General features: G+C 48.0%; 1 protein-coding gene and 1 pseudogene across 1 annotated transcript in view; both read right to left on the bottom strand.

Annotated features, from left to right (window-relative positions):
- NALF2 (NALCN channel auxiliary factor 2) overlaps positions 1-26,355 on the bottom strand; it is a 29,287-nt gene extending 2,932 nt beyond the window's left edge. Inside the window, exons 1-2 of the mRNA XM_027963140.3 lie at positions 25,228-26,355; positions 302-473 (exon numbers count right to left, since the gene is read on the bottom strand). Of these exons, the coding sequence (XP_027818941.1) occupies positions 302-473; positions 25,228-26,094 (1,039 nt within the window). The 5' untranslated portion in view covers positions 26,095-26,355. The remainder of the gene's footprint in view (positions 1-301; positions 474-25,227) is intronic.
- Positions 8,913-16,013, bottom strand: LOC114111367 (coenzyme Q-binding protein COQ10 homolog B, mitochondrial-like; annotated as a pseudogene).
- Positions 26,356-26,427: the final 72 nt, after the last annotated feature.

The raw sequence follows: 26,427 nt of genomic DNA, 5'->3' as shown, positions 1-26,427 counted from the left end.
ATGCCTTTCTGAGAGAGGTGATTGTCAAAGCTGGGGCTGCTCTGGCAGTCCTGCCCAAGACTCTTCCCCCTGTCCCTTAGTACCATCCCTTTCTGGACACTATCTCCCAGGGACCTCAGATAGTTTCTCTGGGATAACTCCCTGGCCCTATTCTACTTCATCCCACCTGGGGCCTCACTACCCACTCCGGCAGCCACTAACCTTCCCCTAACCCAGCTTCCCTGTTGTCCTCCCCGACCACAAGCCTAGCCTGGTGCCTGCCTTGGCCCGCCTCCGCCCTCTCCCAGGGCCCTGTCTTTACCTGTACAGATAAAGCCAGGGAGCCCTCCGTATACCATTTCCTCATTGTCAGGGAGGATAAAGGGGCACCGGGTCTGCACCTCCAGGCAGTATTGCTTGCAGGGCACCCAGCGCTGGCATTCCTGCTGGGTCACGCTGAAGTATTCTGAGCACAGCCAGGCCTTGTAGACAGCCTGTGGGGAGAGGAAAGAGCGTCAGCCCAGGTGCCAGCCCCTTCCGGCGTCAGAGGAAAGTGATGAGGAGGGGTGTACCTGTAGTCTGTTGGGGGAAGGTATTGTGTGCTTACTAAGCCAACCCTAAGATCAGGGGCTGGGGAAGAAGGGTTTGGGTCAAAACCACTACCTCCTACCCCAAATCTCACATTCATAGCCAGAACTCATAGTCCCCAGTCTGTAGTGACCGAAGACTTTTAATTTATTCACTGGTAAAATCACAAAATGACTCCTGTATCTGAGCTGGAAAAGGTCTTACCAGTCATCCCAACCAACTGCACCATTTTATAGCTGGTCCCAAGAGATGTCCTGACCTCCCTGAGGTTACTTATATTGAGGTAAATTTCACTTGCTTTCCATTCAGCAAACATTTCTTTGGCTGACGGTGTTAAGCTTCTAAACTCAAGAAAAGAGATGGAGAGGATAATTTTTGCTCTATCTGATTAAGGTGTTGTGTGGATCAAATATTATGACATGTATGAAAATGTTTTATAAATTCTATAGTGCAGTACCAATGCGAAGGGTTATTTTCTAATAAAAAGAGGAATCTGCCTTTCTAAGCACCAGATGTGCCTTCAAGCTCTACTTAATCCATACTCTGTCCTGTTGGCTTCGGCCTTGGAGCGGAGCAGACACCACATTTATTTGCTTCAAACTTTGCTTGGCCATTTCACTTCACGTGTCTACTTTCTGCCCCTCATCTAGCTCTCTCCTGCCAGGCACTGGGTCCTAGCTAAGAAAGGTTTCCTGCACTGTACTCTTTGGCTATCATCAAGACCAGAGTTCCTCAATGGTGACACTCTTGACATTTTGGACTGCAGGATTCTTTGTAGTGAGGGCTGTTCTGTGCACTGTAGAATATTGAGCAGCATTCCTTGCCTCTACCCAGCAGTTGCCAGTAACATCCTCCACCTCCCCATTGTCTCTGCCCATTGCCAAATATCCCCTGAGCAGGGTGGGGGGCCAGGGACACAAAACCATCTCCCACTGAGAACCACTGATCTAACTTCTTGCTATAGAGTGTGGACCTAGACCAGCAGCATCACCATCACCGAGGAGCCTGTGAAAAGTGCAGATTCCCAGGCCCTGCCCCAGACTTGACAAGTCACACCTGTATTTTAACAGGATGCCCAGAGCCATGCCCACATCCAGTCCCCATGTCTTCAGTTGCTCCTTGTAGTGATGGCTCTCTGACTTCAGTGTGCCTCAGAATCCCCTGGGATACTTGTTAAATAGGCAGATGGCCCCTCCAATTCAGCTTCGAGAGGACTGAGGAGGGCTCAGGAATCTGTCTTTGGAACAAGGGTCCGGGTCATTGTGCTTCCAGAGGCCTTTCCACCACACTCTGAGTAACATGGTCAGAGCTTCTTACACAGACATTAAACATGTACACTCAAATGCAAATAACTCCACTGTGAACCTGGACTTTGGCAATGTAACCCCACACTAGCCTTTTCCAAAGTGGGGTCAGGGGTGTGGTGGTGGGGAATGGTGGTAGTGGGTTGTGGTGCAAATTATCCTCCTGAGGAACACGGCTTTGCTATCTCACTGGCCTCTCAAATTTAACATGCTCTAAATCTTAAAATTCAGTTCCTGTCTTCTTTTTTTTTTAAACTCCAAATCTGCCCACATCACTGTCTTGACCACTTCAGCTAAGTGTCACAACCATGCATCTGAATATTCAAGCCAGAAACTTGGGTGTCGGCCACCATGTCTCTCTTAACAGGCTTTCCCACACACAGTCTATCAGCAAGGCACACCAAGTCTCCCTCTATGTCCGTGGCTCTGTGCAGGCCACTGTCAGCTGTCAGCTGTGTGAGTCTCCTATGTGGCCTCACTGCCTCCGCTTTCGCTCTTTCCGATCTACTGTTTACACAAGAGGGATCTCAATATGACATTTGATCATGTTACTCCCTTGCTTCATATCCTTGAATGCATTTAGAATAAAATCCAAACTTTCAACCACAGACTTCAAATTCCTGCATACTGTGGCCTCTGTCTGTCTCTCCAACCTCATTTTCTCCCTCTCCCTTCCAGCTCATCATGCTCCACATGCTGAGGCTTTCTTTCTTTTCCTTGAACATGCCCTACTTCTTCCCACCTTGGGGCCTTGGCACACACTGTTCTCTTGGCCTGATATGCTCTTGATTCCCCATTTCTGGTCTGCCGGAGTCCTTCTCAACTTTGAAGCCTCAGTTCAAATGTTATCTCCTCAGAGCGGGCCTTTCTGACCACTCTGGCTAGACAGTGCCCCCTCGTCATTCTTTTCCTTAACTGTCTCTTTGCCACAAGTAGGAGTTTGTCTGCATCCTTGTTTTGTTTTTCTCTGTCAGCCTCACTAAAATGTGAGCTGCATGAAAGCAGATGTAGGCGTGTCTTACTGACCATTGTGTACTAAGTGCAATATATGTAAAAAAACACAACTGTTCATGGAATGAACCAGACAAATATATGAGGACATGTCCCTACTCTCAGAGAAATTCCGGTTTCATCTAACTTGAAACTATGGCACATTTTCTATAAGAGAAGTTAAATCACTGGCCATGGGAGGGAAGCAAAGAGGAAAGCTGGGAAAGATTTCAATAAGGGGAAAAGAGTTGAGCAGGGATTCAAAGTACGATTTTAGATGGGAAGGGCAGAGATGGGACAGAGACAAAAGGGCATTTTGGACTGAGGCAACAGCTTAAGCAAAGGTACGGACGTGAGTGCAATGTACAATGTGTTGGAAGAACAGAGAATGGTTTTGTATGAATGAAATGCAAAGGATACCAATTTCTTGTAAATGGACATTTATTTCCAGGTTTTCATTATCACAAACAATGCTTCAGTGAATAGTTCTATACACATCTCTCTCAAACACTTGTGTTAAATTTTATTTACATAAACTCTTAAGAGTGAAATTATTAGGATAAAAGGTCTGTGCAATGGAGTGAGAAGGGAGGGGAAGGAGGATGGAAAGGGACAAGTAAAGGTAAGAGGCAGGGGAAGAGGGAGCTGGAGTGGTAGGAGAGGGGCTCAGGGGTTGGAGAGAGTGGTAGTGGGGTCAGCAGGACAAGGGAGCAGGAGAGGAAGAAAGAGAGGGCAACAAAGAGTAGGAGCTGGAGGGGGAGAAACAGTGGTGCTTGCAGGATAGGGACAAAAGGGCTGGGGAGGAAGCAGGGGAATGAGAGATGGAGGATATAAGGGAGGCAGACAGGTACGGTGAGGGTGAGAAGATGAAGGGTAAGAAAGAGTAGGGGATAGTGGTGAGGTACAGGAGAGGTGGGAGAGGGCCTGCCAAGAGGAGAGGCAAGAAGGAAGGAGGAAGAAAAAGGGTTTAAGAGCCAGCATGGGAATATGGACGGTGAAGAAGATGGGAGCAGAGGAGAGCTGAGATAAGAAAGAAGGATACAAGAGCAGAAGGATACGGGGAAGAAAGAAAGAAAAGGCAAAAGGAAATCCGTAATGCTAAGGGCCCCAGGACCTCAGAGAGCCCCCTCCATCCTGTTGGCCCCAGAGTTCCAAGAGAAATCTCTCTGCCCACAGCCTCTTCCGCAATCTCTACAGACTGGACCCAGAGTCTACCTCTACCCTCACCCTGGACTGTGTGGAACAGCACAGTCCTCCACCACTGGGGTTCAGAGCCCCCCTCGGGATTCTCCCTGGGCGATTCTGGTTCAATATTCCTGCTTCCAGGTGAGGAGGTTGCAGTGGAGGGTCAGTGCTCCTCCCAGGAAGCTGCAATTAGCCTAACAGCAGGCACTGGTGGCTGGCACTCCCTGTCTCTGCCCTAGGAGAGAGGCAGGGAGTTGAGGGAGGTGAGGCAGGGAGAGGGGTGGCCTGATTGTGGGAGGGAGGCCTTTCTCCTTAGTTAGATGACCCTCCCTCAAGCCCCACCCCCAGAGTCACCATGGCAACAAGTGGGCGAGCAGATTGCCTGAGGAAGACACCAGGCCTGTGGGTGGCAAGGCAGGAACAGGCAAGGAACTAGTGAAGGGAATGGAGGAAGAAGGGGCTGAGAGGTAATCCAGTTCCTTGGCTCAGCAGATGGCCAGCTGAGGTCACTGCACTGGTCCACATGCTTTAAAAGGGGCTGGAGTCCTTCTCAGATGAAAAGTCTGGCTTTCAGGGCGACCACCTGGACAGCAAGCCTGCCTTAGTCTCTGCAGCCCTCTTTCCTAGACAGGCCTAAGTCACTTGCCTCATCTCATCAGTGTTAGGACTGAGCCAGAGGGGACTGTGTTGCTTAGGCAGCTGCAGGGGTCCTGGGCATTCATCCACAAGGGAGAGGCAGAGCTGAGAGAGCCAGGTTCGAGAGCTGTGGGGCTGGCTGGAGACGGGGCATGCAGGGCAAAGGAAGACATGTCTCAGAACCAGACAGCAGTCAGTTGGGAGACCCTTGGAGATCTTTTGCTCGTTTCTCAATTCTGACTGCATATTAGAATCACTGTCTTTTAAAAATGCTCCTGCTTGGCTCACATCGCACTCCAGACCAAGCAGTTAGAATCCTTGTGGGTGGAACCTACACATCTAGAGTTTTTCAAAACAGCTCAGGTAATTTTCATATGCAGAGATCTTAGCCTTGCTTTATTTTATAGCTGAGGAAACTGAGGCTCAGAAAAGGGGGGAAGGACTTGTCTACAGTCACACTAAATAGTGGCAGAGAGAGGAACTTGAAACCCAGTTTCTCGACTCCAACTCCAGGGTTCTTCCTACTGGACCGTCCTTTCAGTGACTTCATTCTAAACTCAGGACACAGGTGTGTGGGGAGGGGAGGACAGCTGAGGAGAACCAGGTCTGCTCTGGGCTTTTCTTCAAACTCCAGCTCTGGCAGGAAAGGCTTCTTTATCACGCCCTGTACACTGTGCTTAAGCATCCTGGACCCTTGAAGTAGCAGCAGACGATGGGTGGGGTGGAAGCTTTGACCTGGCAGTGCCCTCTTTCCCCCACAGAAGCCCCTTCCCCACGTCCAGCAGGCTGCTGCTGGGCTCACTCAAGTTCTGGCAGATACAGCCAAGTTGCTATGGGAACTGGGAGGGGAAGGAAGCAGGGAGTAACTAGAGGGAACACCAATTAACCCAAAAAGGAAGCGGAGAAGGCTATCCCACCCCTCCTCCCGGCTGGGCTGTTAAACCACTCTTGAAATGGGAGCGGGTAAAATGAGAGGGATCCCCACCCATCCTGGGCTCTGCAGCTGCTAGTTTAGGGGGGAGTGGGAGGACCTAAAGAGCCTTAACGTCCTGCTCCCTGGCGTGCAGCCCTGGCCCAGGCATTCTCATTCCTATGCTCTTCTGGGAAGAAGCAGGTGACTTGTACAGGCCCCCAGGGCGCTGCGGGAATGCGCACGGGTGTGTGTATGCATGCACAGCCCACAGCCGAGACTCAGGGCCAGAAGGTTTAGGAAGAGGGAGGCCACCCCGGACTCCTTGTTTTGGGGGCCAGAAAACCCTCCAGAAAGGAGAGCTTCAGTTCCTGCCAACCAGAAAGTTGGCAGTTTCCTTCTTGGATTCCAACTTGCTTCCCTCCCTAGGGCCTGTTTTCCCATCCAAATACTCCCAATAGACCTTCTCTTCATTGTTGCTTGTTGTCCTAACGCACCCCTGGGACACTTGGCCAGGAGCTGCAGCTGCAGAGACTGTGCAGGCAGAGTGGCAGCCTGGGCTGGGCTTGGGGATGAAGCCCACAGCACAGAAGTAAACCACCCTGCCCCTAGATTTTACCTAAGGGGAAACTGAGGCCCAGAAAAGGGATTTGTTTCAGCCAACTCAGAAACATGCAAGAAATCAACTATTAATATAAAGCCAGGACTAGAAGGGAGTTAACTCTGATGACTAATCTGATGTCTCTCTGCACTGAGTCCACACGTAGCATTGCGTGAAGGACCTCCGTGGGCAGGTCCAAAAAGAGCCACGTGCCCCTATTCCTGATTCTGGGCTTTCAAAGAGTTGGATCAGAACAGGGTAAGGTTAAAGTCAATCTCTCCAACCCAGGGGAGGGAGATAATGGACATAACTCTGGGAGTAGTTCTTTGGGACTGGCTAAGTCAGACTGAGATTAGAGGCATTACAGAGCAAATGCAGGTGGGTGACATGGCTTTACTTAAGTGGCTGTAAAAATAAGCAATAGCTTTCCTGCTGCTGAGAATGAGCAGCCATGAGTCAGAGTGGCCTGGTCTGGCCTGGAGGAACGACAGGGGAGATAGCTGGAGAGGTATATAAGAACCCAGAGCCAGTGTAGTTCCAGAGGGGCCAGTTACCTCCAAGCCTCTTAGGCTACCTGCTCCAAGACCAGGGGCAGCCTGGTTAGCACAGAAGTGGTGTCCCTGGTGCAAGAGCAGCTCTCTGAAGGAGCCTAGATGACCCATATCAATCAGGTGAGCAGAGGAGGCAGGTTCATGACCATGCAAGAATGGAAAGGACTGTGACAATCATAACCCCACCTTCCTATCTGCTGTTGGAAGTTCCACTCCAACATCACTGCCGCATCTTATCCAGCTACTGACTGTAAACCTCTTGTCATAGCACACATTCTCCTACGGAAGTCCGTATCTTCAGACAACTCTCACAGTTAAAGAATTCTTTCTCCTTTTGAGCTGACATAATGCCTCTCTGTGGCATTACTCATGGCTCCTACTAGCTCTTCTGGGGCCATAAACTTCCTGTCTCCATGCCAGCCCTGCAGGAGGTATTTGTAAACTTCCTTGAATCAGGTCAGGTCTTCCAATTCATTTTTTTCCTGCAGTGATCACTTTTTGAACATGTTTGAGTGCCTGGCACTGTGCTGGAGAGCTAAAGATGATAGAGTTAGGGAAGACAAGATTGCTATCTTTAAGGAGCAGGAGAGACAACCTTGTGTATCAATCATTAGAGGTCACTGTAATAAGTAGTATGTACTTGGTACAAGTGATCCCATAAAGGGAGGAAGGATCAACTGTATTTTGAGGGGTGAGGCATGAGAAAATATCTCCATATGGGAGAGGCTAGAGTTGGGGCTTGGAAAAAATGAGTTGAAGTTCACTGGATAGAATATGGCAGGAGTAAGTGCACTTAAAGCAAAGGAATAAGCAGGTATAAAGGCCTGGGGGTTTGAAATACTGCCAGGTTCAGACACTGTTGGTAGTTCAGCATAGTTAGAGGGTACAAAGGGGGCCATGATGGGAGATCAGGTTGCAGAGGAAGGCTGTGCCCATAATATCATAATATATTATGATATGCTCTGGATGCCAGGCTTCATCCTGTAGGCAACAGAGAACCTTTTGTGAGTTTTAAATAACTGCTTTTTAAAAGACTGCTTATCACTTCTATGACTAACTTTTTAGATTTATGTTTCAGAAATGTGGATGATGGATTATAGGCATCAAAACTGGAGGTAGAGAGATCAGCTAGGAGACTATTGCAAACAGTCTGAGTGAGAGATGATGGGGGCCTCAACTGAGGCAGTAGCAGCAGAATTAAGAAATGGAGAGAAGGGGATGGATATGAGAGGAGATAAATTAGGGATATGGGGATTGAGGGTGAGGAAGGGGGTCAAGATGACGACCAGGTTTCTTGTTCGGGTGGCAGGATGAATAGTAGTTTCATTCATTAAGGAAGGGAAGGCAGGAGGAGAAGTAGATTTGGGGGTCAAGAAGAAGAATTCAGTTTTTGGTCATGCTGACTTTGAAGTATAGGTCAATATATACTAGGCAAGGTAGAATGTCAAGGAGGCAGTTGGACATAATGGTCTGAGTTCAGAAGGAAGGTCTGGGCTAGAGATAAAGGTTTGGGAGTTACCAATGGTTAAGGAGTTAATCTTCAGGAACATAGTAGGACTATACTTTCCCACACCTTTTGAAATTAGCTGTGGCCATAAGACTTTGGCCAATGAAATGTGAGTTGAAGTGACCTGGATCACTTCTGGGGAGAAGCTTTAAGAAGCTGGAGTGTGATCTGCCACATTCTCTTCCCTCTGCTGTTGACTGTGGAAGTGATGTTGAAATGGATCTTTTACTAGCCTAGGTCTCTTGGTGACTATCATGAATAGATGCTCCCTGATGACCTGTTTTGGACATATATTATGAGCAAGAAATAACTGCTGTGATAAGCCTCTGATATTTGGGAATTCCCTGGTGGCTCAGACGGTAAAAGCATCTGCCTGCAGTGCGGGAGACCTGGGTTCGATCCCTGGGTCAGGAAGATCCCGTGGAGAAGGAAATGGCAATTCACTCCAGTACTCTTGCCTGGAAAATTCCATGAATGGAGGAGCCTGGTGGGCTACAGTCCATGGGGTCACAAAGAGTCGGACACGACTGAGCTACTTCACTTTCTTTTTTTCTTTCACAGCACAACCTAGCTCACTCTGACTTATAAAACAATGGTGGAAGCCAAAGAAGTAGAGGATGTTGTCTAGGGAGAATGAACACATAGAGCAAAGGACCAACAGTGGATCCCTGGAAAACATTAACATTTAGGGGGTAGGTAGAAGAAGGGAGTATGATGAAGATGAGGGGGTGGTTAAAGAGCTTGGAGAAGAAACAGAGGAGAGTGGCATTCTGTAAATTAGGGAAGGGAAGTTTCAAAGAGTAAGAGTGGTCAGCAGATGAGGACACGCTGGCAGTTTCATCATGGTGAGAGCAGTTTCAGTGGAGCAGTGGGGACAGAAACCAATTTAAAAGGGAATGTGAGGGAAGAAAAATGGAGAGAGCTATGTGTATACTACTTTTCCAAGAAGCCAAACTAGTTTTTCAACTATTTTGGGGGATGTGGTTTCCATTTCTGTTTTATCCTGGTTGTTCCTATTCAGACAAATTCCTATTTTTTTTTTTATTTTTTTAAACAAATTAACTTTATTAAGTTACCGCTTCAGTCCTTACATTGATTTGTTTACAAAAATATCAGTTTGAAATACATTATTGAAAGTGAATTCACACAATAAATAGAAAATAAGGATGCATGGTGCTGTAGACATATCAACCAACTTATCTTCATTTATTGTCCATTGCTATAGATAAAATTTGACACTGATTCAGCATTATTAAAAGAGCAGTCAAAGGACTGGGGAGAGGGTTGCAAACAAAGAGAAAAGTAGCTTAAAACTCTGGACCACTCAACAAAAAATTATTTATCTGGAAGCTAAACTCAGTTTAACATTGAATTATCTACACTACCCATAGGAACAATTTAAAAATAAGAAAGGTGCCAGGGAACCTTCATTACCAATATTTTTAAGTCAAAGTTTTACTTGATCTGATGACCACTCAATATCCTAAGCCATGAGGCAGGCCCTAAAACAATAAGTTATAAATAGTCTGAATTTAATAATTTAAACATGATATGGTTAATATTATACACACTTTATGAGTATCTCAACCAGCCTCTTCATGTGACATGAAAATTAAAAGGTTTAAATTTACAGTTTTGATTTCTGTTCAGAAGAGTGATGTCAGTATTCTGGCAACAGTGATGACACACCTTTATTTTAAATATGCTAATATACATATTAGTCTGAATTAAACTTGATTAAATTCTACATACACGTGGTTCCATATTTCAAGTGCAAATTTTCAATGGTACAAGTTTATAATCAAAGCTGGGTTTGACAAATGCTTTCTGACTTCCCTGATGGCTCAGATGGTAAAGTGTCTGCCTACAATGTAGGAGACCTGGGTTCGATCCCTGGGTTGGAAAGATCCCCTGGAGAAGGAAATGGCACCCCACTGCAGTACTCCTGCCTGGAAAATCCCATGGACAGAGGAGCCTGGTGGGCTAGAGTCCATGGGGTTGCAAAGAGTTGAACATGATTGAGCGACTTCATTTTCTTTCACTTTTTCTGACTTCTAAAAGCAAATGATGAAAGCACTTCCTAAAAGTAAACAAACTAGTTGCAAGTAGGTGACCACTTTGTTTTTCTCTTTATGTGAGATGAACTTCATGAAGCATTAATTCCTGAAGTATATTTGTTTCTGGACCATACAGCTTACATGCTCTTCTTTCAAAGGCAGACACCATCTGCTTTACAACTTCATTGAAAAACCCTGTGGCAAGCTGTGGTAGAAGTTTGCAAAATTCAAGAGAAATTGAAAAAATCCAAAGTACAAGTTCTTGGGTAGCCAGGAAGACCTGGGCTAAAATGCCAAACAGTCTCCAAATGATTGAAGAGCTTCCCATCAGCACAGTATGCCTTTACCAAATGTGGTTACACTAAGGTTACTACTGATATATAGTGCTCCACTGCAGGTAGAAACCCAATTTTTAATCATGTTTTGCAGAATTCAGATCTCCTTGATATTACATCTGATTTTTTACACCAAGGAGCAAAATGCTTGTTATCCTCCATTCCTAATACTACATCATACATTTCCTGCATAGAACATCCTATAATTCTCCTCTCTGAATATTCTTTTCTTTTGTTTATTAATGGTGCAGTGATTCTGAAGAAAGTTCTTGCACATATCGCCTTAGGCAAAACTGAAGTGTGTAGTGGAAGAGTTCTGCTCATCAGTATACCACAGGGAGCTAAATATCTCACATTCTGCGTAGGCCCCTGTGCTGGAGCCGGGGCTCTGACTGCTACAGCCAACTTTGGACAACATCCCAAGACCACCGTTTTCAGGGCCCTCTGACTGGTCCAAGCTGCCATGCCATCATCATTTCCTGACAAGTTCCTATTTTTCCATGTCCCTTGCAACTGAATGCAATCCCTAGACAGAGTTTATCAACGGAGTCAAGTAGAAGTATCAGCCCTCCAATCCTAGAAGCTCTGTTTCTGTTAATACAGTCTAAGAACACATTTGCTCTCTGGGAGACTATATTGTATTCTTCTGATAACCCAGTGGAGATGGAGGGAGGAGTTCTGCCTAGAGTGTGGGATCAAAGACATAGCTTAAATCAAAGTCCCTGGAAGGCGCTCAAGCCTTCTGGTGAGATATCTGAATAAATTATTTACATTCTTGGGACTGTAGGCTCCCTGAGGACAGGGGTTGTATCTTACATATCTGTGTATTTCCCTCAGGACTTCACAAGGAACTAGGTGTACAGAAGAGATGCTTGCTAAGTGCTTAAAATCCAAGCACTTAAAAGCCAAGCCTCTAGCAACTAGTCCAGACTGGAGGAAGGTGGAGATCCCCAAGAAAAGGATGGAAGCAATGGGTTATGTAATGTGTTACATGAATTTTACAGCTTTGATGGAGAAATTGGGAATGCATTAGCAAAAAAAAAAAAAAACTCGTAGAAAACTAAGCAAATAGGGGGCAAAAAGAGGCAATTATTAACTCCAGGAAAACAAGTTGGCCAAGGAAGAAAATATAATCACAGTATTCTACATGACTCAGCTATGAACAATATTTATAATCCTAATAATATAAATATGGAATACTGTTAAAACCAGAAATTATGGTATGACAATATTGGATATATATGAGAGAAGTGTGCATATGGTGTTGCTGGTAGTAAGACAGCTAAATCCCCCTCTATAAAAAGTCAGTACATATTTAAATCAGAAAAAAATCAAGAAATAATAAAATTGGCATACTATTTAGAGATGGGAGGTAAATATCAGAAAATACAGCTAAGAAGTTTAGAAGTATTTGACTCTGAAGAATGAGGCTTAGGGTTGGAACAGAGGGCTTCTGCTTTAATTATAAGCATTGAGGTTGCTATTTATTATTTAAAATATATTATATATAATTTAAAAGATAGATAGATGCTACAAGGATATATATGTATATATGTGATAGATATACATATGTATATATGTATATGTGTGTATCTTCATGTGCACAGATATTTCAAACAGAAAAGTCAAAAAATAGCAGCAGTATTGGCACATCATGAAAAATGTGACAATAAATATCAAAAGAAAAAGCTAAGTGTTTAACTGAAGATTCAGTATATATGTGTAGCTTATCTGTCTTTTAAAATTATGAACATATATTACTTTGATAAAATGAAAGTAAAATAACAATATAAACTAATATGCAGCCATGAACTTCAAAAACAACAAAACAAAGTCCCCAACACTTGACCTGATCAACCTTACCAGACTCAGCCCCAAAACCCCAGGTCCTAGTGTCTAGTCGTGGATCATCTATTCCATCACCACCATGGGCTTGGGCCAGGTTAACAGGCCAACGAAATTAATGAGTGGTCCCATAGCCAAAGAGAAGAACTAGTGTGAGAGGAGGGGAACTTTGGTGGCCTCTGTACCTAAGCGGTGCAGGCTACCACCCACAGAAATGGTGCCACTGTGACACTGACAACCATAGCTTCATTTGAGCTGCACACAAATGTGCTGGGCATGAAATCCCACTGCCCACTCACAGGCATGCCTGTCTGCCACACGTTGCTAATCCTGGGCTCGGGCTCAGGCTCAGGCAGGTATCTCCAGCTTCCTGCAGGTATCATATTGAAAACAGCTCCTTGCCCTTACCTTACTTCCATCCTCAGACACAGAACCTTGCTAAACAGATGACAGGCTGGGGAGAACAGAAACCTAATGAAAGGACCTGCCAGTTGTGCTTGGTCTGAGGGTGAGGGAAATAAAGGCTTTGGAGTCTTCCCATCTCTGGCTCTTTCCTCTCCTACCTGAGTATGTCTCTGTGTTCTCACTCACTAGAATCTATCCAGTTGCCTTCTGGCTCCTAACTTTCCACCTCCACACTGAACATGTCACCTCCTGCTCCCAAATTACCTTTTGACTAAGGTCCGTCTAGTCAAGGCTATGGTTTTTCCTGTGGTCATGTATGGATGTGAGAGTTGGACTGTGAAGAAGGCTGAGCGCAGAAGAATTGATGCTTTTGAACTGTGCTGTTGGAGAAGACTCTTGAGAGTCCCTTGGACGGCAAGGAGATCCAACCAGTCCATTCTGAAGGAGATCAACCCTGGGATTTCTTTGGAAGGAATGATGCTAAAGCTGAAGCTCCAGTACTTTGGCCACCTCATGAGAAGAGTTGACTCATTGGAAAAGACTCTGATGCTGGGAGGGATTGGGGGCAGGAGGAGAAGGGGACAACAGAGGATGAGATGGCTGGATGGCATCACGGACTCAACGGACGTGAGTCTGAGTGAACTCCAGGAGATGGTGATGGACAGGGAGGCCGGCCTGGTGTGCTGCGATTCATGGGGTCGCAGAGTCGGACACGACTGAGCGACTGAACTGAACTGAACTGAAGGGAAAGTGTTGTTGATCTCAATTGAGTATTAAGCAGTCATTTAGATTAAATACATCTAATTAAGGTGAGAATAATAATAGCTACCATTTATTAAGTGCTTACTATATGCCAGGCTCTGTTCTAAGCAACTAACATTTATTAACTCATTGAATCCTCACAACCACCTCCTGAGATGGAGACATATTTACAGGTGAGAACAGGAAGGACCAGAGTTTAAATAGCTCATCCAAGGCCACACAGGCAATAACAACAATGGTGGCTACCATTTCTTGAGCACTTTCCATTTCATAGGCACTGTGTTCTTGAGAGATTAGCATGTTATATGTTATTGAAACCTCACAATGACCCTATTTCTTAGTTTTGAATTCAACGAAAGTGAGGTTCCAAGAGAGATGAAAGGTCTCAACAACTGTTTTATGCAGTAGACAGATTTTGAGCCAGAATTTGAAGTCAGGTTTACCTGGACTTCAGTGCCCAAGCTCTTATATATGATATTGCCTTTTGGATGGTCCCTCCATTTCACTATGACCATTGAAGTAATTAGCTTGTTACTCAAATCTTTTTGATGGAATTTCAGGTCAAGTTGGGGAGAGATTTCTAGGACTGAATGGGAGAGTGATTTTCTAAAATCTGTGTATGCAGCTCACTCCTGATATAAGTTTTCTTTGTGAGGGGGTGTGGGGTGAAGAACATGCAAGTACGAGGGGCTACAAAAGACCATGTCCATTCCTCCATCAAAGCACTCCCTTTCTTCTTTTCTCTAAATGTATGCATGTATGCAAGCACAAACACACACACACACCCTAGAAGTGTTGAAAAGAGGCAACTGTTCCTGCTTTAGCAATTGGTGATGGGAAGGCAGCTGTCTCCTTGTAGAAAGGTCTTCTTGTCTTTGGACATGAGATTTCCTGTCCTAGGTCTTACCATGTAGGGGCTCCTGGAACTGCCTTGCTCTAGAAGGCTCCAAAACCAGAGTTCATTCCTTTAGAAAGGTTTCAGGGCAGCCACACACTCTACCTAATTGTTCTTTCTCCCCAGTTTGCTCTGTAAATATTCTTCATCAAAAAGCCTTTGCTCTAGTCAGGTAGTTAGCCAGAGCTGGGTTCTGCCACTAACTGGCTGTATGAAACTTAGACAAGTCATCTGTAAGGAGGGAGAGACTCAGTCACTAATTTGCTATGTGACTGTAAGCAAAGTACTCTCTCTCTCTGAGCCTCAATTTGTATCCAAGAAGATGGTCCCTAGGGAGGCAGCATGTATAGGGAGAAGACAGGGTCAAACATCTTTAACCTCAAACAGTCCTGTGGTCAAAGGTCAGGTCTGCTCTCACTAGTTATGAAACCTCACACAAGTTACTTAAATTCCCTGATCTATACTTTCCTCATCTACAAAATGGGAGATAGTAAGAGCATGTATCCTTAACCTTTCTGCAAATAATGTCTGTAAATCAACTAGCACAAAGCTTTACCAATAGTAAAATTACACTAGTACAGATTGGGTAGTACCATTGCCTTCTGGTAACTAAATCCCTGGATTTGACCTGAATTCAAATTCCAGGTCCAACTCTTACTAGCTGGATGACCTTGAGTTAGTTACCTAACTCCTCTGAGCCAGTCTTCTAAGTAAAACAGGGATAAATATATAGCCACAAGACAGATGTAAGAATTAAGTGAGATAAAGTATATAAAAGTGCCTGGGATAGTTCCTTTTCTTCCAATGCACCCCTTTCAGCTCTAAGAGTCAAATAATAAATGAAAAAAGAAAACTACCATAAATGTAATCAGAAAAAACTCATTAATACACATAAAAGAGTACATACAAATCAATAATAAAAACATAAGACATAAACAGACAATTTACAAAAGAAGCAATACAAATGGCCCATAAATAAGAAAAACAAATGTTTGACCTAAGGAATGCAAATTACAACCAATGATATACCATTTTTAGCTCCAAATTAATAAAGTTTTAAAAAATATGATACTCAATACTGGACAAGAGTGGTAAATTAGTCTCACATTTGTGGTGAGGGTTTAAATTAGAATCACCCTTCTGGAAAGAAATTTGGTAAGAAAGAAATTTGTATGCCACAAGCTTTAAAAAGGTTAATACTCTTTGATTCTGTAAGACTCATCCCAAAAGTTCATTCTGCAGAATTAATGTATATGCTTTCAAGTGTATGCAAAACAAGGGAAAGAATCATTTTGTGTACAAATGCTGATGTAAGCTCAGAAAGAGGGATGGAAGGATACACACCAAACTGTTAACATCAGTGGCCTCAGGGCAGTAGGACTGGGAGCGGAGGGAACAGGAAGATTATTAAATATTTTTTTATAAACCTCTGTATTGTTAGATTTGGTACAATGAAGGTGAATTATTTTGTGATTTAAGAAACTTAGCAAAGTACAGAAATAAGAAAAAATGATTGAGGTAGAAAATTTATTAGAAAAAGAAAATTGTAGATGTGACAAAGACTTATGGACAAAGTTATCCATCACAACATTATTTATAAAAGTTGAAGGTAAATACCTAATAATAGGGAACTAGGTAAATAAACTGCACTAAATTCATGGGATGGAATATTATATGCTCATCAAGAATGATGTTTGTGGGAATTCCCTGGTCTCCAGTGGTTGGGACTCTGTGCTTTCACTGCCGAGGGCCCAGGTTTGATCCCTGATAGGTGAATTAATCCCACAGGCCATGTGGTAGAGCAAAAAAAAGAAAAAAATGTGGCTTGTGAATATTTAATTACATGGAAAGATACTCAGTATAACTTTAGCAATAAGGTAGAAAGACTAGAGTAAAAAACCTAGATGATTTCAACTATGTAAAAAATATATAGTCACATCCATTAGGATGGCTACTATCAAAAAAAAAAAAAAAGGAAAAGAGTAAGTGTTGATGAGGATGTGGAGAAATTGGAACCCTGTGCATTGCTCATAAGAATGTCAAATGGTGCAGCACTGTAGAAAGCAATATGGAGGCTCCTTAAAAAGTTAAATATAGAATTACCACGTAATCCAGCAAGTTTAGGTATACAACCAAAAGAACTGAAAGCATGGGTTCAAATAGATATTTGTATACCAATGTTCATAACAACATTACTCACAAGAGCCAAAAGATGGAAGGAAATGAAAATATAGGTCCACATAAGAACTTGTCCATGAACATTCATAGCAGTTTTATTCGTAATTGCCCCAAAGTGGAAACAACCCAAATGTCCATAGAGATGAATGAATTAAAAAAATGTGGTATATCCAGACAATGGAATATTATTCAACCATAAAAAGAATGAAGTACTGATACATGCCACCACGTGGATGAACCTTGAAAATGTTATGTTAAATGAAATACGCCAGACACAAAGGACAAAAAGTATATATGATTCCACTTAAATGAATTATCTAGAATAGTCAAATTTATAGAGATGGGAAAAAGAATAGAAGTTACCAGGGGCTGGGGGAGGAGGAATGGAGAGTTATTGTTTAATGGGTAAAGCCTTTCTATTTAGGAGAATAAAGACATTTTAGAAATGTATAGTGGAGGTGGTTGTACAACATTGCAAATATACTTTAATGCCACTGACTTGTACACCTAAACATGGTTAGAATGGTAAACTTGATGTTATGTATATTTTACTACAGTAAAAAACTATGCCACAAAAAGACATATTGGGAGGAAATACACTAACATTAAGAACATCTCAAGGACCCTTTTCAAACTGTTATATTTCTATTTTCCAAACCATTTCAAAGGTCATTTTTTTGGTAATTGAGAAAAAAAGTTTTTTTTTTTTTTTTCTTTTAAGATTCTGAGTCTATAATAGTTCTGAAGGATTAACCTGGTTGGAAGTTTTAGCTGAGTTCAACACTAAGCAGATATGCTCACCTTTCACAGATCAGCCAGGGAGCCATGCTATCTGCTGGAAACCAAATACAGAGACAGGGAACAACAGTAACCCCAGCACTGCCACATGTCCTTCTCCAAGCAGAGCTTGGTGAGTTTGCACTTCCTTCTACCTCTGAGAGAAGCTCAGCCATCCTAGGCCAGGGCTCACCAAAACCCTGGCATGGGAACTGTCTGTCCAAAGCCCAGAGGCTCTGGGGTAACAAGGTCTCATCGTTTTCTCTCCCAGCAAAGGCTGGGCAGGGCTCAGGCCTGCTTAGGGGGACGTACTCCTCTCATGCTCTGGTTGATCCTTCTAGCAGATTTGGGTTGAGAATATAGTCGATATCTCCCCTTCAGGCAAGAGGAATCCAGCTCCTCCCATCTCCTTGGAAGAGCCTTTAGAAATAGAAGGGATCAAACACCTCCCTTTCTCATCCTCTGTCACAATCCCAAGAAGACACCAGTGATTATCACTGGGGCTCAAGGACGAGAGACTGGGGTACTGAACAAAGACGGTGCTGGTAGGTCCCCACTTTGGATCTGAGCCACTCCAGGGGCTCCCTACAAGTTGGCAGTAGGTGTTGCTGGATCCCCTTGCGCTTGGTCAGCCTCTCACTCCAGTCTCTCAACAGTCAGCTGGGCATTGCCTCTGACAGCTGGAGGGAGTTTATTAAGAATTTCTTTGTACATGTGTGACTGGGGAAACAATGGACAGACCTGGGTTTGTGTGGCAGTCCTCCCACCTTTTAGCTATGTGACCTGGATGGGTCCCTTTCTGTCAATGAATCTCAGTTGTCACATTTGTAAAAAGGGGATTATAAGAGTACCTGCCTGCTAGGATGACTGTCAGAATTAACTGAGTTCATGGATACACATAAAGCCCCTGGCATCTCCCAGGCACTTGAAAGCTGGCAGTTTTCTTTTCCCCTTTCTCTTTCTTCTTTGGTGCCAGCCTGCCTTTGCCTTCTGGCCCAGAGACTTGTGGTTCAGGTTCCAGCTCCTTTTTCCAGAGTCCATTCAAACAGGAGCTTTGGCCCTGGCAGCACCTGTTACTCCATAGTAACTTCTTCCTTCCCCAGGGCCAGCTGCAATTCACCTGGTACCCTTGCTCTCCCTTCTCAGCACCTGTCTGGCTCAAAAATTCAGGCTTTTCTGAATCCCCTTACATGCCCAGGAAGAAAAGTCTGGTCCAGCATCACTGCACACACCCTGGTTTGCACCCCTGTAACCACAGGAATAACACATCTGTTCCCAAGAGGCTTCCCAGGTCAGCGTCAGAGAATGGTGCTCCTGGAGGCCCACATATGTCTACCCCAGCCTCAGAAGCTGCCTCTGGCTTTCCAACAAACACCTGCAGCTGGGATCCACACGTGGCTGAGATGTGAGCTAGGGGCAGGGAGGGGCAGGTCTGATTTCCAGGGTGCAAGGGCACACAACAGGTAAACAGCCTCCCAGGGTGGGAAGATGAAAGACTGCCCTGAGGGAGAAGTTTTTCTAGGGCAAACTCCCACCCCCGAGTCTAAGGTGTCCTACAGATGCACCCACACACTGAAGGGTGGCTGTGCCCTTTCCCTGAGATATACCTCTTGCCCTTGTCACCTCCATGTCCCCTCACCCCTCGCATCCCTCACACCCTAGTCACTGTTTGCCTCTCTGATCCCCATCCCTCTTCCTGTGGTTACAGCTGTCAGAGGCAATGCCCAGCTGACTATTGAGAGACTAGAGAAGCTGACCAAGTGCAAGGGGATCCAGCAACACCTACTGCCAACTTGAAGGGAGCCCCTGGAGTGGCTCAGATCCAAAGTGCGGACCTACCAGCACAGTCTTTGATGCTGCAGGAGGAGACCAACACACACCCACGTGGCTTAGAAGCACCCTCCTGTGCCTGTGATGTGTTTGGAGACCCTTGGCCCTCCTTTAGTCTAAGCCCCACCGGCACCCACTGTCTTCCCTTTCCTCACCCTTCCCTCCACTGTGTTCAGCAGACTCTTCCAGCCAGACCAAGAGATGGATGGGAGGCTGCTGGGCTCCCTTCCTCCACCTAATTCCCCCCACCCCCACCTTCAGGAGATACCAGTGTATCCTTCCTGGAGGTTCCCGTTGCTATGGTGACTATAGTAGTCAGGCACCAGCCTGTGGGAAGGATGGGAAGTTGCCATGAAGAAGACTGTCTGTGTGTCTATGTGTCTAAGCATGTGTGCACATGTCCACCCTGAGTGGGGAGGAGAGAAGGCAGGAAGGCGAAAAAGAGCAGCGAGGAAGAGAGAGGACAGAAGAGGGGACCAGAAGATCAAAGGGGGCAGGAAGAGGGATGGGGATCAGAGAGGCAAACAGTGAGTGGGGTGTGAGGGATGCGAGGGGTGAGGGAGCATGGAGGTGACAAGGGCAAGAGGTATAGTGCTTAGGGGATGAGGCCAGAAGAGGATCACAGTGGGGCAGGGTAAAGGTTGGGGGAGTGTGAGAGACAAGGGGAAAGGAGCAGGATGGGGGATGGGAGAGGGCTGGCTGTTAGAAGGGAGCAGTGAAGGGCGAGGGGGGAAAGGAAGGGATGGGAGCAGGTGGGGGTAACTGTGGGGAGAAGTGGGGACTAGAGGAATGTAGGTGTGGGGATAAGAAATAGAGAGTGAGGTGCAGGTGTGGTTTGGGAAGGGTCTAGGGTGACCTTCTGCTTCTCTGGTGGCTCAGACGGTAAAAAATCTGCCTGCAATGTAGGAGACTGGGGTTTGATCTCTGGGGTCAAAAACATCCCCTGGAGAAGGGAATGGCTACCCACTCCAGTATTCTTGCCTGGAGAATTCCGTGGACAGAGGAGCCTGGGGGATACAGCCCATGGGGTCACAGAGAGTTGGATACGATTGAGCGACTAACATAGGGAGACCTTCCAGCAGAAGGTTGGGAAAATTGTGCGGTCCTTGGTGTAGGGATAGGGGACGTTGGTGGTGGGTCAGAATTGGGGGGAATGTGGGGATTGGGAGTGGGGTGGGTCAGGACAGGGGTGAAGGGGTTCAGAGTGGTGTGGGCAGCAGGAGGCCACTTTCCCATTCCCACATTTACGCTCCTACATCGTGTCCGAGCTACAAACACTGCCTTTTCCCTATTGCTGGCCCTTCCCAGAAGCCCAGTGCTCCTGTCTGTGGCCGATGAACTTCCATGGATCTGGATGGCCCTCCTCAAAGCTTTGCCATGGTTTCTAGGAGCTTGCTTCTTGACTGACCCCCCTCCTTCCTTCCTCCACCCCCCACATGTGAACAGGTTCTCTGCCTGTAAGAAACCCGGGTCAGGGAGGCTGACTGTGGGGCACTGTTCCCTGCCTGCAAGCTTGGGTGACAACAGGGACCACTTGCCAACTTGGGGCTCCTGCCCTTAGCCCAGTGCCCTGAGCATCCTGTTCGCAGCACCAGCGTTAGCCTGGGAGTCCTGATTGGTAGGAAAGCTATGGCAGGTGGGAGGAGAGAGGAAGGCAGGGAGGCAGAAACAGCTGCCAGCCGGAGTGGAGGAAGAGCAGGGCCCCTAGAGTAAGGGCAGAAGGCAAGGTGCTGGCTCTGCTAGCCCCTTCCCCTGCTTGTGGGTGTTAGGCCTCCTTCCTGGCCCTCTCTATTCAATCTTGCTGCTGAGGGAGCAGCCTCTGTTCATGAGCCTGAGCTCTGAGCTGACACAGACCTCAGAGGTGGCTGGTCCAACCTGCCCTATAATCTGGAGTCAGTCATCTCCACAGCATTTCCTCCAGGGGTCTGCCTGAATCAGCCTAGACCTTTCCCCTGGAAGCAGAAGCTCACCTCCTCTCAAGGCACTATGTTTCTTCCCTGGAAGGAAAAAACTGTTAACTGAACAACTCTGACATGCCAGGTCTAGGTACTGTGCAGATTTCTCATTAATAGTGAGCTCACAGGGCCATTCTGATGAATTAGCTCCATTTTACAGATGAGAAAAGTGAGGATGAGAGAGCTGAAGTCCCTAGCTCAAGGTCACATGGGTAATACATAAAAGAGCTGGGTTTGAGCCTAGGACTTTCTAACCATAAAGTCCCCTTGGGGTTAAGCAGGACATGCCTCTTCTTTAGCACCCCGACAACTCTTCTGAGGTATGAAGTCAGAGACCACACCCTCCTGAGTCTCCTCTTCTCCTGGTGAAACAGCTCCTTCAATTATATCCAGGAAAACTTGGGTTTTAGCCTCCTCCTACCTGCTCAGTGTGAGACCCAGAACGAAACATACAACCTGCCAGGTGGGTGCGGGTCAGTCTAGAAGAAAACAGAACCACTGCATCCTTCCCTGGCCCTGTGGCTAGTGAGAGAGCTGAGCACTGGCCTTCTCTTGGGCTTCTATCTCCTCCTGGATCAGAGCTATGAGAGGAGGTCAGGGTTTTGTTCTCATCTTCACCACCGTCCCCATCAGACTATACTGACTTTAGAAGAGGGAAGGGGCAGGGGTGAAGGAAGAGGCAATCAGAACCAGGCAGGGCCTGGCAGGGTTGGGAGATGGAGAGGGTTGGGGGAGTGAGGAGGTGGTCCAGTAACTGTAAGCAGGGCCAGGAGGGCCAAGCAGAGCAGGAGGCAAAGGCTGAGGGGGTACCTGCACAGGGAGGTAAGGGAGGGGTGGAGAGTGGCCCTTGGGGTTGGGAGAGGCCAGGGTGGGGATGGGCATCAGCCTAAGTTATCATCGCCCTGCTGTGCGAGAGGAAGTCAGTCGCACATTAAGGAAATGTCGCAGCTGGTACTAAATTGGGAGGTGTCACAGGCAGCAGTGAGGACAGGTATGATGTGTGGGGCCCTGTGTGGCCCAAAACAGGGGCAGACACTGCAAAGGGAGAGAACAGGGTTTCTGGGGCTGCCCGGGAAAGATCTGAGATACTCGGGACAGGCCCCTGGGGACAGGGGTGGGGGGGGTGGGGGGGGTGTCACCTGGCCCTGGAGCAAAGTCTCCAGATTTGGTTTCCAGCAGCAGAAGAGGCCTCCTCACCCTGGCCTGGGGCTGTGGGCTTTCCACCCTGGAGAAGCTTGGAGGTTGGGGCATTATCTCCAAGGGGTCCCATTTGGGGGAGGGGCTGGACAGGACGGCTTGAAGCTGTAGGCTAGACTAGGAATCTGCAAAAAAGGTCTGGGATAGAGATGGGGCACTGGGGTGAAGTGAGAGAGGCTGCAGGAAGGAGGGGAACAAGGCTGTCTTTTCCTGTAGGGCCTGTAATACAGCTGGAATTGAGACGCCTGTGGGTGTGGGCCTCAGCGGAGGGAGAGCACATCCTCGGAGAGGGTGGGAAAGACAGGAAGAAAGCCGTGGAGCTTGCACTGCCCTTCTCCCGGCACAGCAGGCAGCAAGAGAGCAGGCGGAGTTCACTTGAGAGGGAGAGAGAGAGTGAGAGAGCGAAAACGACAAGGAGACAAAGGAGAGCAGGGAGGACCCAGGCCACTGTGGACTAGATAAGACACCACGGCCAAAGCCTGGGCTTAGCACCAACACCATGAGGGTTAGAGGCCTGGTACTCCTGCTCGTTAGCCAAGTGGCGTTGGGGTAAACTGCTTGAGCCTGCACCTCAGTTTCCCCATCTGTAAAATGGAGCTAATGATGCTGGTATTACCAGCCTCCCCAGGCAGTTGTGATCTCATAATATATGTGAGAGAGGATAAAAACCCTAAGCAGGACATCACCATCAGATGTTCTATTATTCCTACAAAATATTATCAGCTACCTCTTCCCACTTCAATTTCACAAGTCTCAGGATGCGGGCAGAGCCAGGGTTATTATCCTTGTTTTATGAATGAGGAAACAAAAGCTTAGAGAAGTGAAGTGACGTGCCCAAGGTCACACTACAAACAAGTGGTAGAGATAATCAGGCCTCCTGAATCCAAGAGACCAGTTGCTTTTCTCCATCAAACTGCCTGGTGAAAATAATCAATGGGCGGGGTTATTATTTAGTGCCACATCAGACAGTTTGAAGCCAACTGTGACCTGGAGAAAAAGAAAACCCCATGAGAAAGTTGTGGTATGGTTTCTCTTTTATCCTGCAGATTGTGGGAAAGAAAATGTCAGGGCCATGGGGTCAGAGTGAAGACCACAAAAAGACAGACATCCTTTATTCCACTTGCTAGTGGGCTGCATCCTTCTGTTTGTACTGAGTGTGTGTATCTGTGGCTGACATCAAAGGTGTATGTTTATCCCTATGTGACAAAATGTGTCCTTTTTTCACGTGACGGTACTTCTGCCTGTGTGGCTCTGAAATGCTGGGGAGATGTGCATGTGTATGACACCATGTCTGATTCAGTGGCACTGTTTGTGGGTGTGCTGACCTCTCTCCATCTCTGTGTGACTTTGCCTGGGGTGGTGGTGCTGTTTGGCAGTGTGTGCATGTCTATCTGTCTGTACACCTTTAAGAAGTGGAATATCTCATTTGGTAGTGTGAGTGAGGCAGTGAGTCAGCTGAGGCTGAGGGAGGCGGGAGGGAGACTGCTAGGTTACGAGAACAGGAAAAAGGAGAACAAGAAAGTGAAGTCAGGAGCAAGGAGCTACCCCTTTCCTCCCCAACCCCCTGCTCAGATCCCTAAGGAGCCCACCAAGAGCTTGGAACCCGGCAGAAGGCCACAGTGTCACGTTGGATGGAAAGGGGCACTTTCCTCCCCTCCCCAAAGCCTCAGAGGGAGACAAGCTAGGCTGGGAGGTAACCGTCTTCCTCTCAGCCCCCAGTTCTAGGATGGGTGAGGCCAGCACCCCACCTGGCCTCCTCTTCACTTGACCCTTTGACCTTGCTGTTCCTTTTCCTTTCAAAGGCAGGCCACCTGGCAGGCTGCACGAACAAAGGAGTAGCACCATTTCCCAAACGTTTACAGCCCCCACACACTCACTGTCCAGAATGACCCTGCTCAGGGTCAAGAAGTTTCTCAACACTCAGCTCTGCCCCAGGTGCATTCTGCAGCAGCCTCGCCTCTCCTCTGGATGTCTGTCCCCAACAGCTAGAAAGCCAGCTTTTCCTCCACTGCCACCCCAGCATGCTGTGAAGGCACCTGAGACTTGTAATGCACCAGCCTCCAGTGACCCTCTCACAAGCTGCTGTGCCCGGCTCCCAGCTCATTCTCTTGTCGGTGGAGAGGAGCTAGCAGCTTCCTTTCTTGGGAGAAAACAGACACCCTGGGGCTCCACTTGCCTAGGCTCTGACCAGCCACCTCAGGTCATATAAGGTCAGCAGTGTGCTGTGTCCCACGACCAAGCGCCCCTCCCCTCACCCACTGGCAGGGGCTGAAGAGTGAGGGTTAGATGGCAAATATTCTTCCCCCCACCTTTGGCCTTCCCCTTGTAGCAGCCAGTCCCAGGACTTTCCATTCTAGCCCAGGAAAGGAAAGGGGCATCGCTGGCTAAGGATGGGGGCTGGAGGAGCCAGAGCCCTCTTTCCACCCCTTTGCTGACTTGCCCACCCCCCCGAACTCTTCCCGCCTCATGCTGGGGGCGGCATGCAAGAAAGCCCTTGTCCTATGGTGCCCAAACCCAGAATCAATAGAAGTTGGCCAGGTGGTTTACCTGACCTAAATCCCTGAGGCCCCTTCTCCGCGGAGGGTCCCACAGTAGCACTACCCGTAGCCCACTGAGAACGGTGGGGGTGATGGGAGGCGGTCGGGTGGGTACAGGGGGAAACCTTTTTTCTCCCGGTTCCACCGCCACCGTTCCCGCCGCCAAAGCGGCAGCCGTTGTGGCCGCGGACGCCAGTCCCTACCTTACAGCCTTTCGTGCAGGACCGGATTGAGTACTCTTCTGCCTGTAAGTATTTATGCAGCACGAGGTCGAACTCGTCATATTTTTCCTGAGCATGTCGGTCGAGCCGCTGGTACGCCTCGATACAGTTGCTACACACCTCCCAGGCCCCGGAGCCCGGGCTAGCCACCACGGCCAGCAGGTCCCCCAGCAGGTTGTCCAGGCTGCAGTCCAGGCTGTCGGGGCGGTCCATGCCCAGCAGCAAGTCCCAGACCGTGTAGGTGTCGCAAAAGGAAAGAGTGAAGTTCCGAAAGTGGCCTTTGAGCAAGTTTTTTTTGGCGGTGGGGAACTCGGCCGGGGCACGGGAAGGGGAGTCGGGGGGCCGCAGAGGGGGCGCTGGGGTAGTCGGTTCGAAAAGTCTCTGCAAAGATTGCAATTTGGTGCAAGCTGCGTCCAGCCCCGTGGGTTCTGGGACGCCGCCGCAGTCCGGCCCGGGACCGGCGGCGGCGGCGGCGGCTTTGGTCAGGTTGCTGTATCGCGGGCCGCAGGTGCCCGGGGGCGCGCTGGGCTGGCCGGGAGGCGGCGGCGGCGGCAGGGGCAGCACCGCGCGAGGAGGTACCGGCTGCCGCTCCCGGCCGGACCCCCAGGGCGGCCGCATGGCGCTGCTCAGCTCCCTGGCTCGCGGCCGGGCCCCCGCGCACAGCCACAGATGGTCAGCGAGCAGCACGGTGAAGAAGAGCAGGGACGCCAGGGACAGTCGCCATCGCTGCGCCCGCTCGGAGTCGGCGCAAGGTTTGTCGCTCGGCCTGGGAGCCCAGCAGCAGCAGCAGCAGCAGATAGTCAGCGCGGCGGCGTCTTTTCCGGGCCACATCCAAGCGCCCCTGAACATATTTCAGGGGGGTCCGGGCTGGAGGGAGCAGGCGGGCGCAAGGCCGGACGGCCGTCTCGGGCGGGCGGCTGCGCGCCGCTCCGCGCTCCTCGGCGCCGTCCAGGCTCTACCTCGGGGGCTGCATGGCGAGGCAGGCCGGCCGGCCCGGGGCCCCGCTCAGGCCGGAGTGGCGGGGCGCTCTCGCGCCGTCCTCGCGCCCGTCCCGCGCTTCCTTGCTCGCCGCCCGGGCGCGGCCGCCCGGCCCGCTAGGCACTGCCCAGCGTCCCGGCGGGGGGCGGTGCGGGGCACTGGGGCGGTGGCGGCTGAGGCGGCAGCGCCGCACTCCTCATAGTG

This window comes from Ovis aries, chromosome X (genome assembly GCF_016772045.2).
Source record: "Ovis aries strain OAR_USU_Benz2616 breed Rambouillet chromosome X, ARS-UI_Ramb_v3.0, whole genome shotgun sequence".
NCBI lineage: Eukaryota > Metazoa > Chordata > Mammalia > Artiodactyla > Bovidae > Ovis > Ovis aries.
This window is presented reverse-complemented; position numbering and strand designations above follow the sequence as displayed.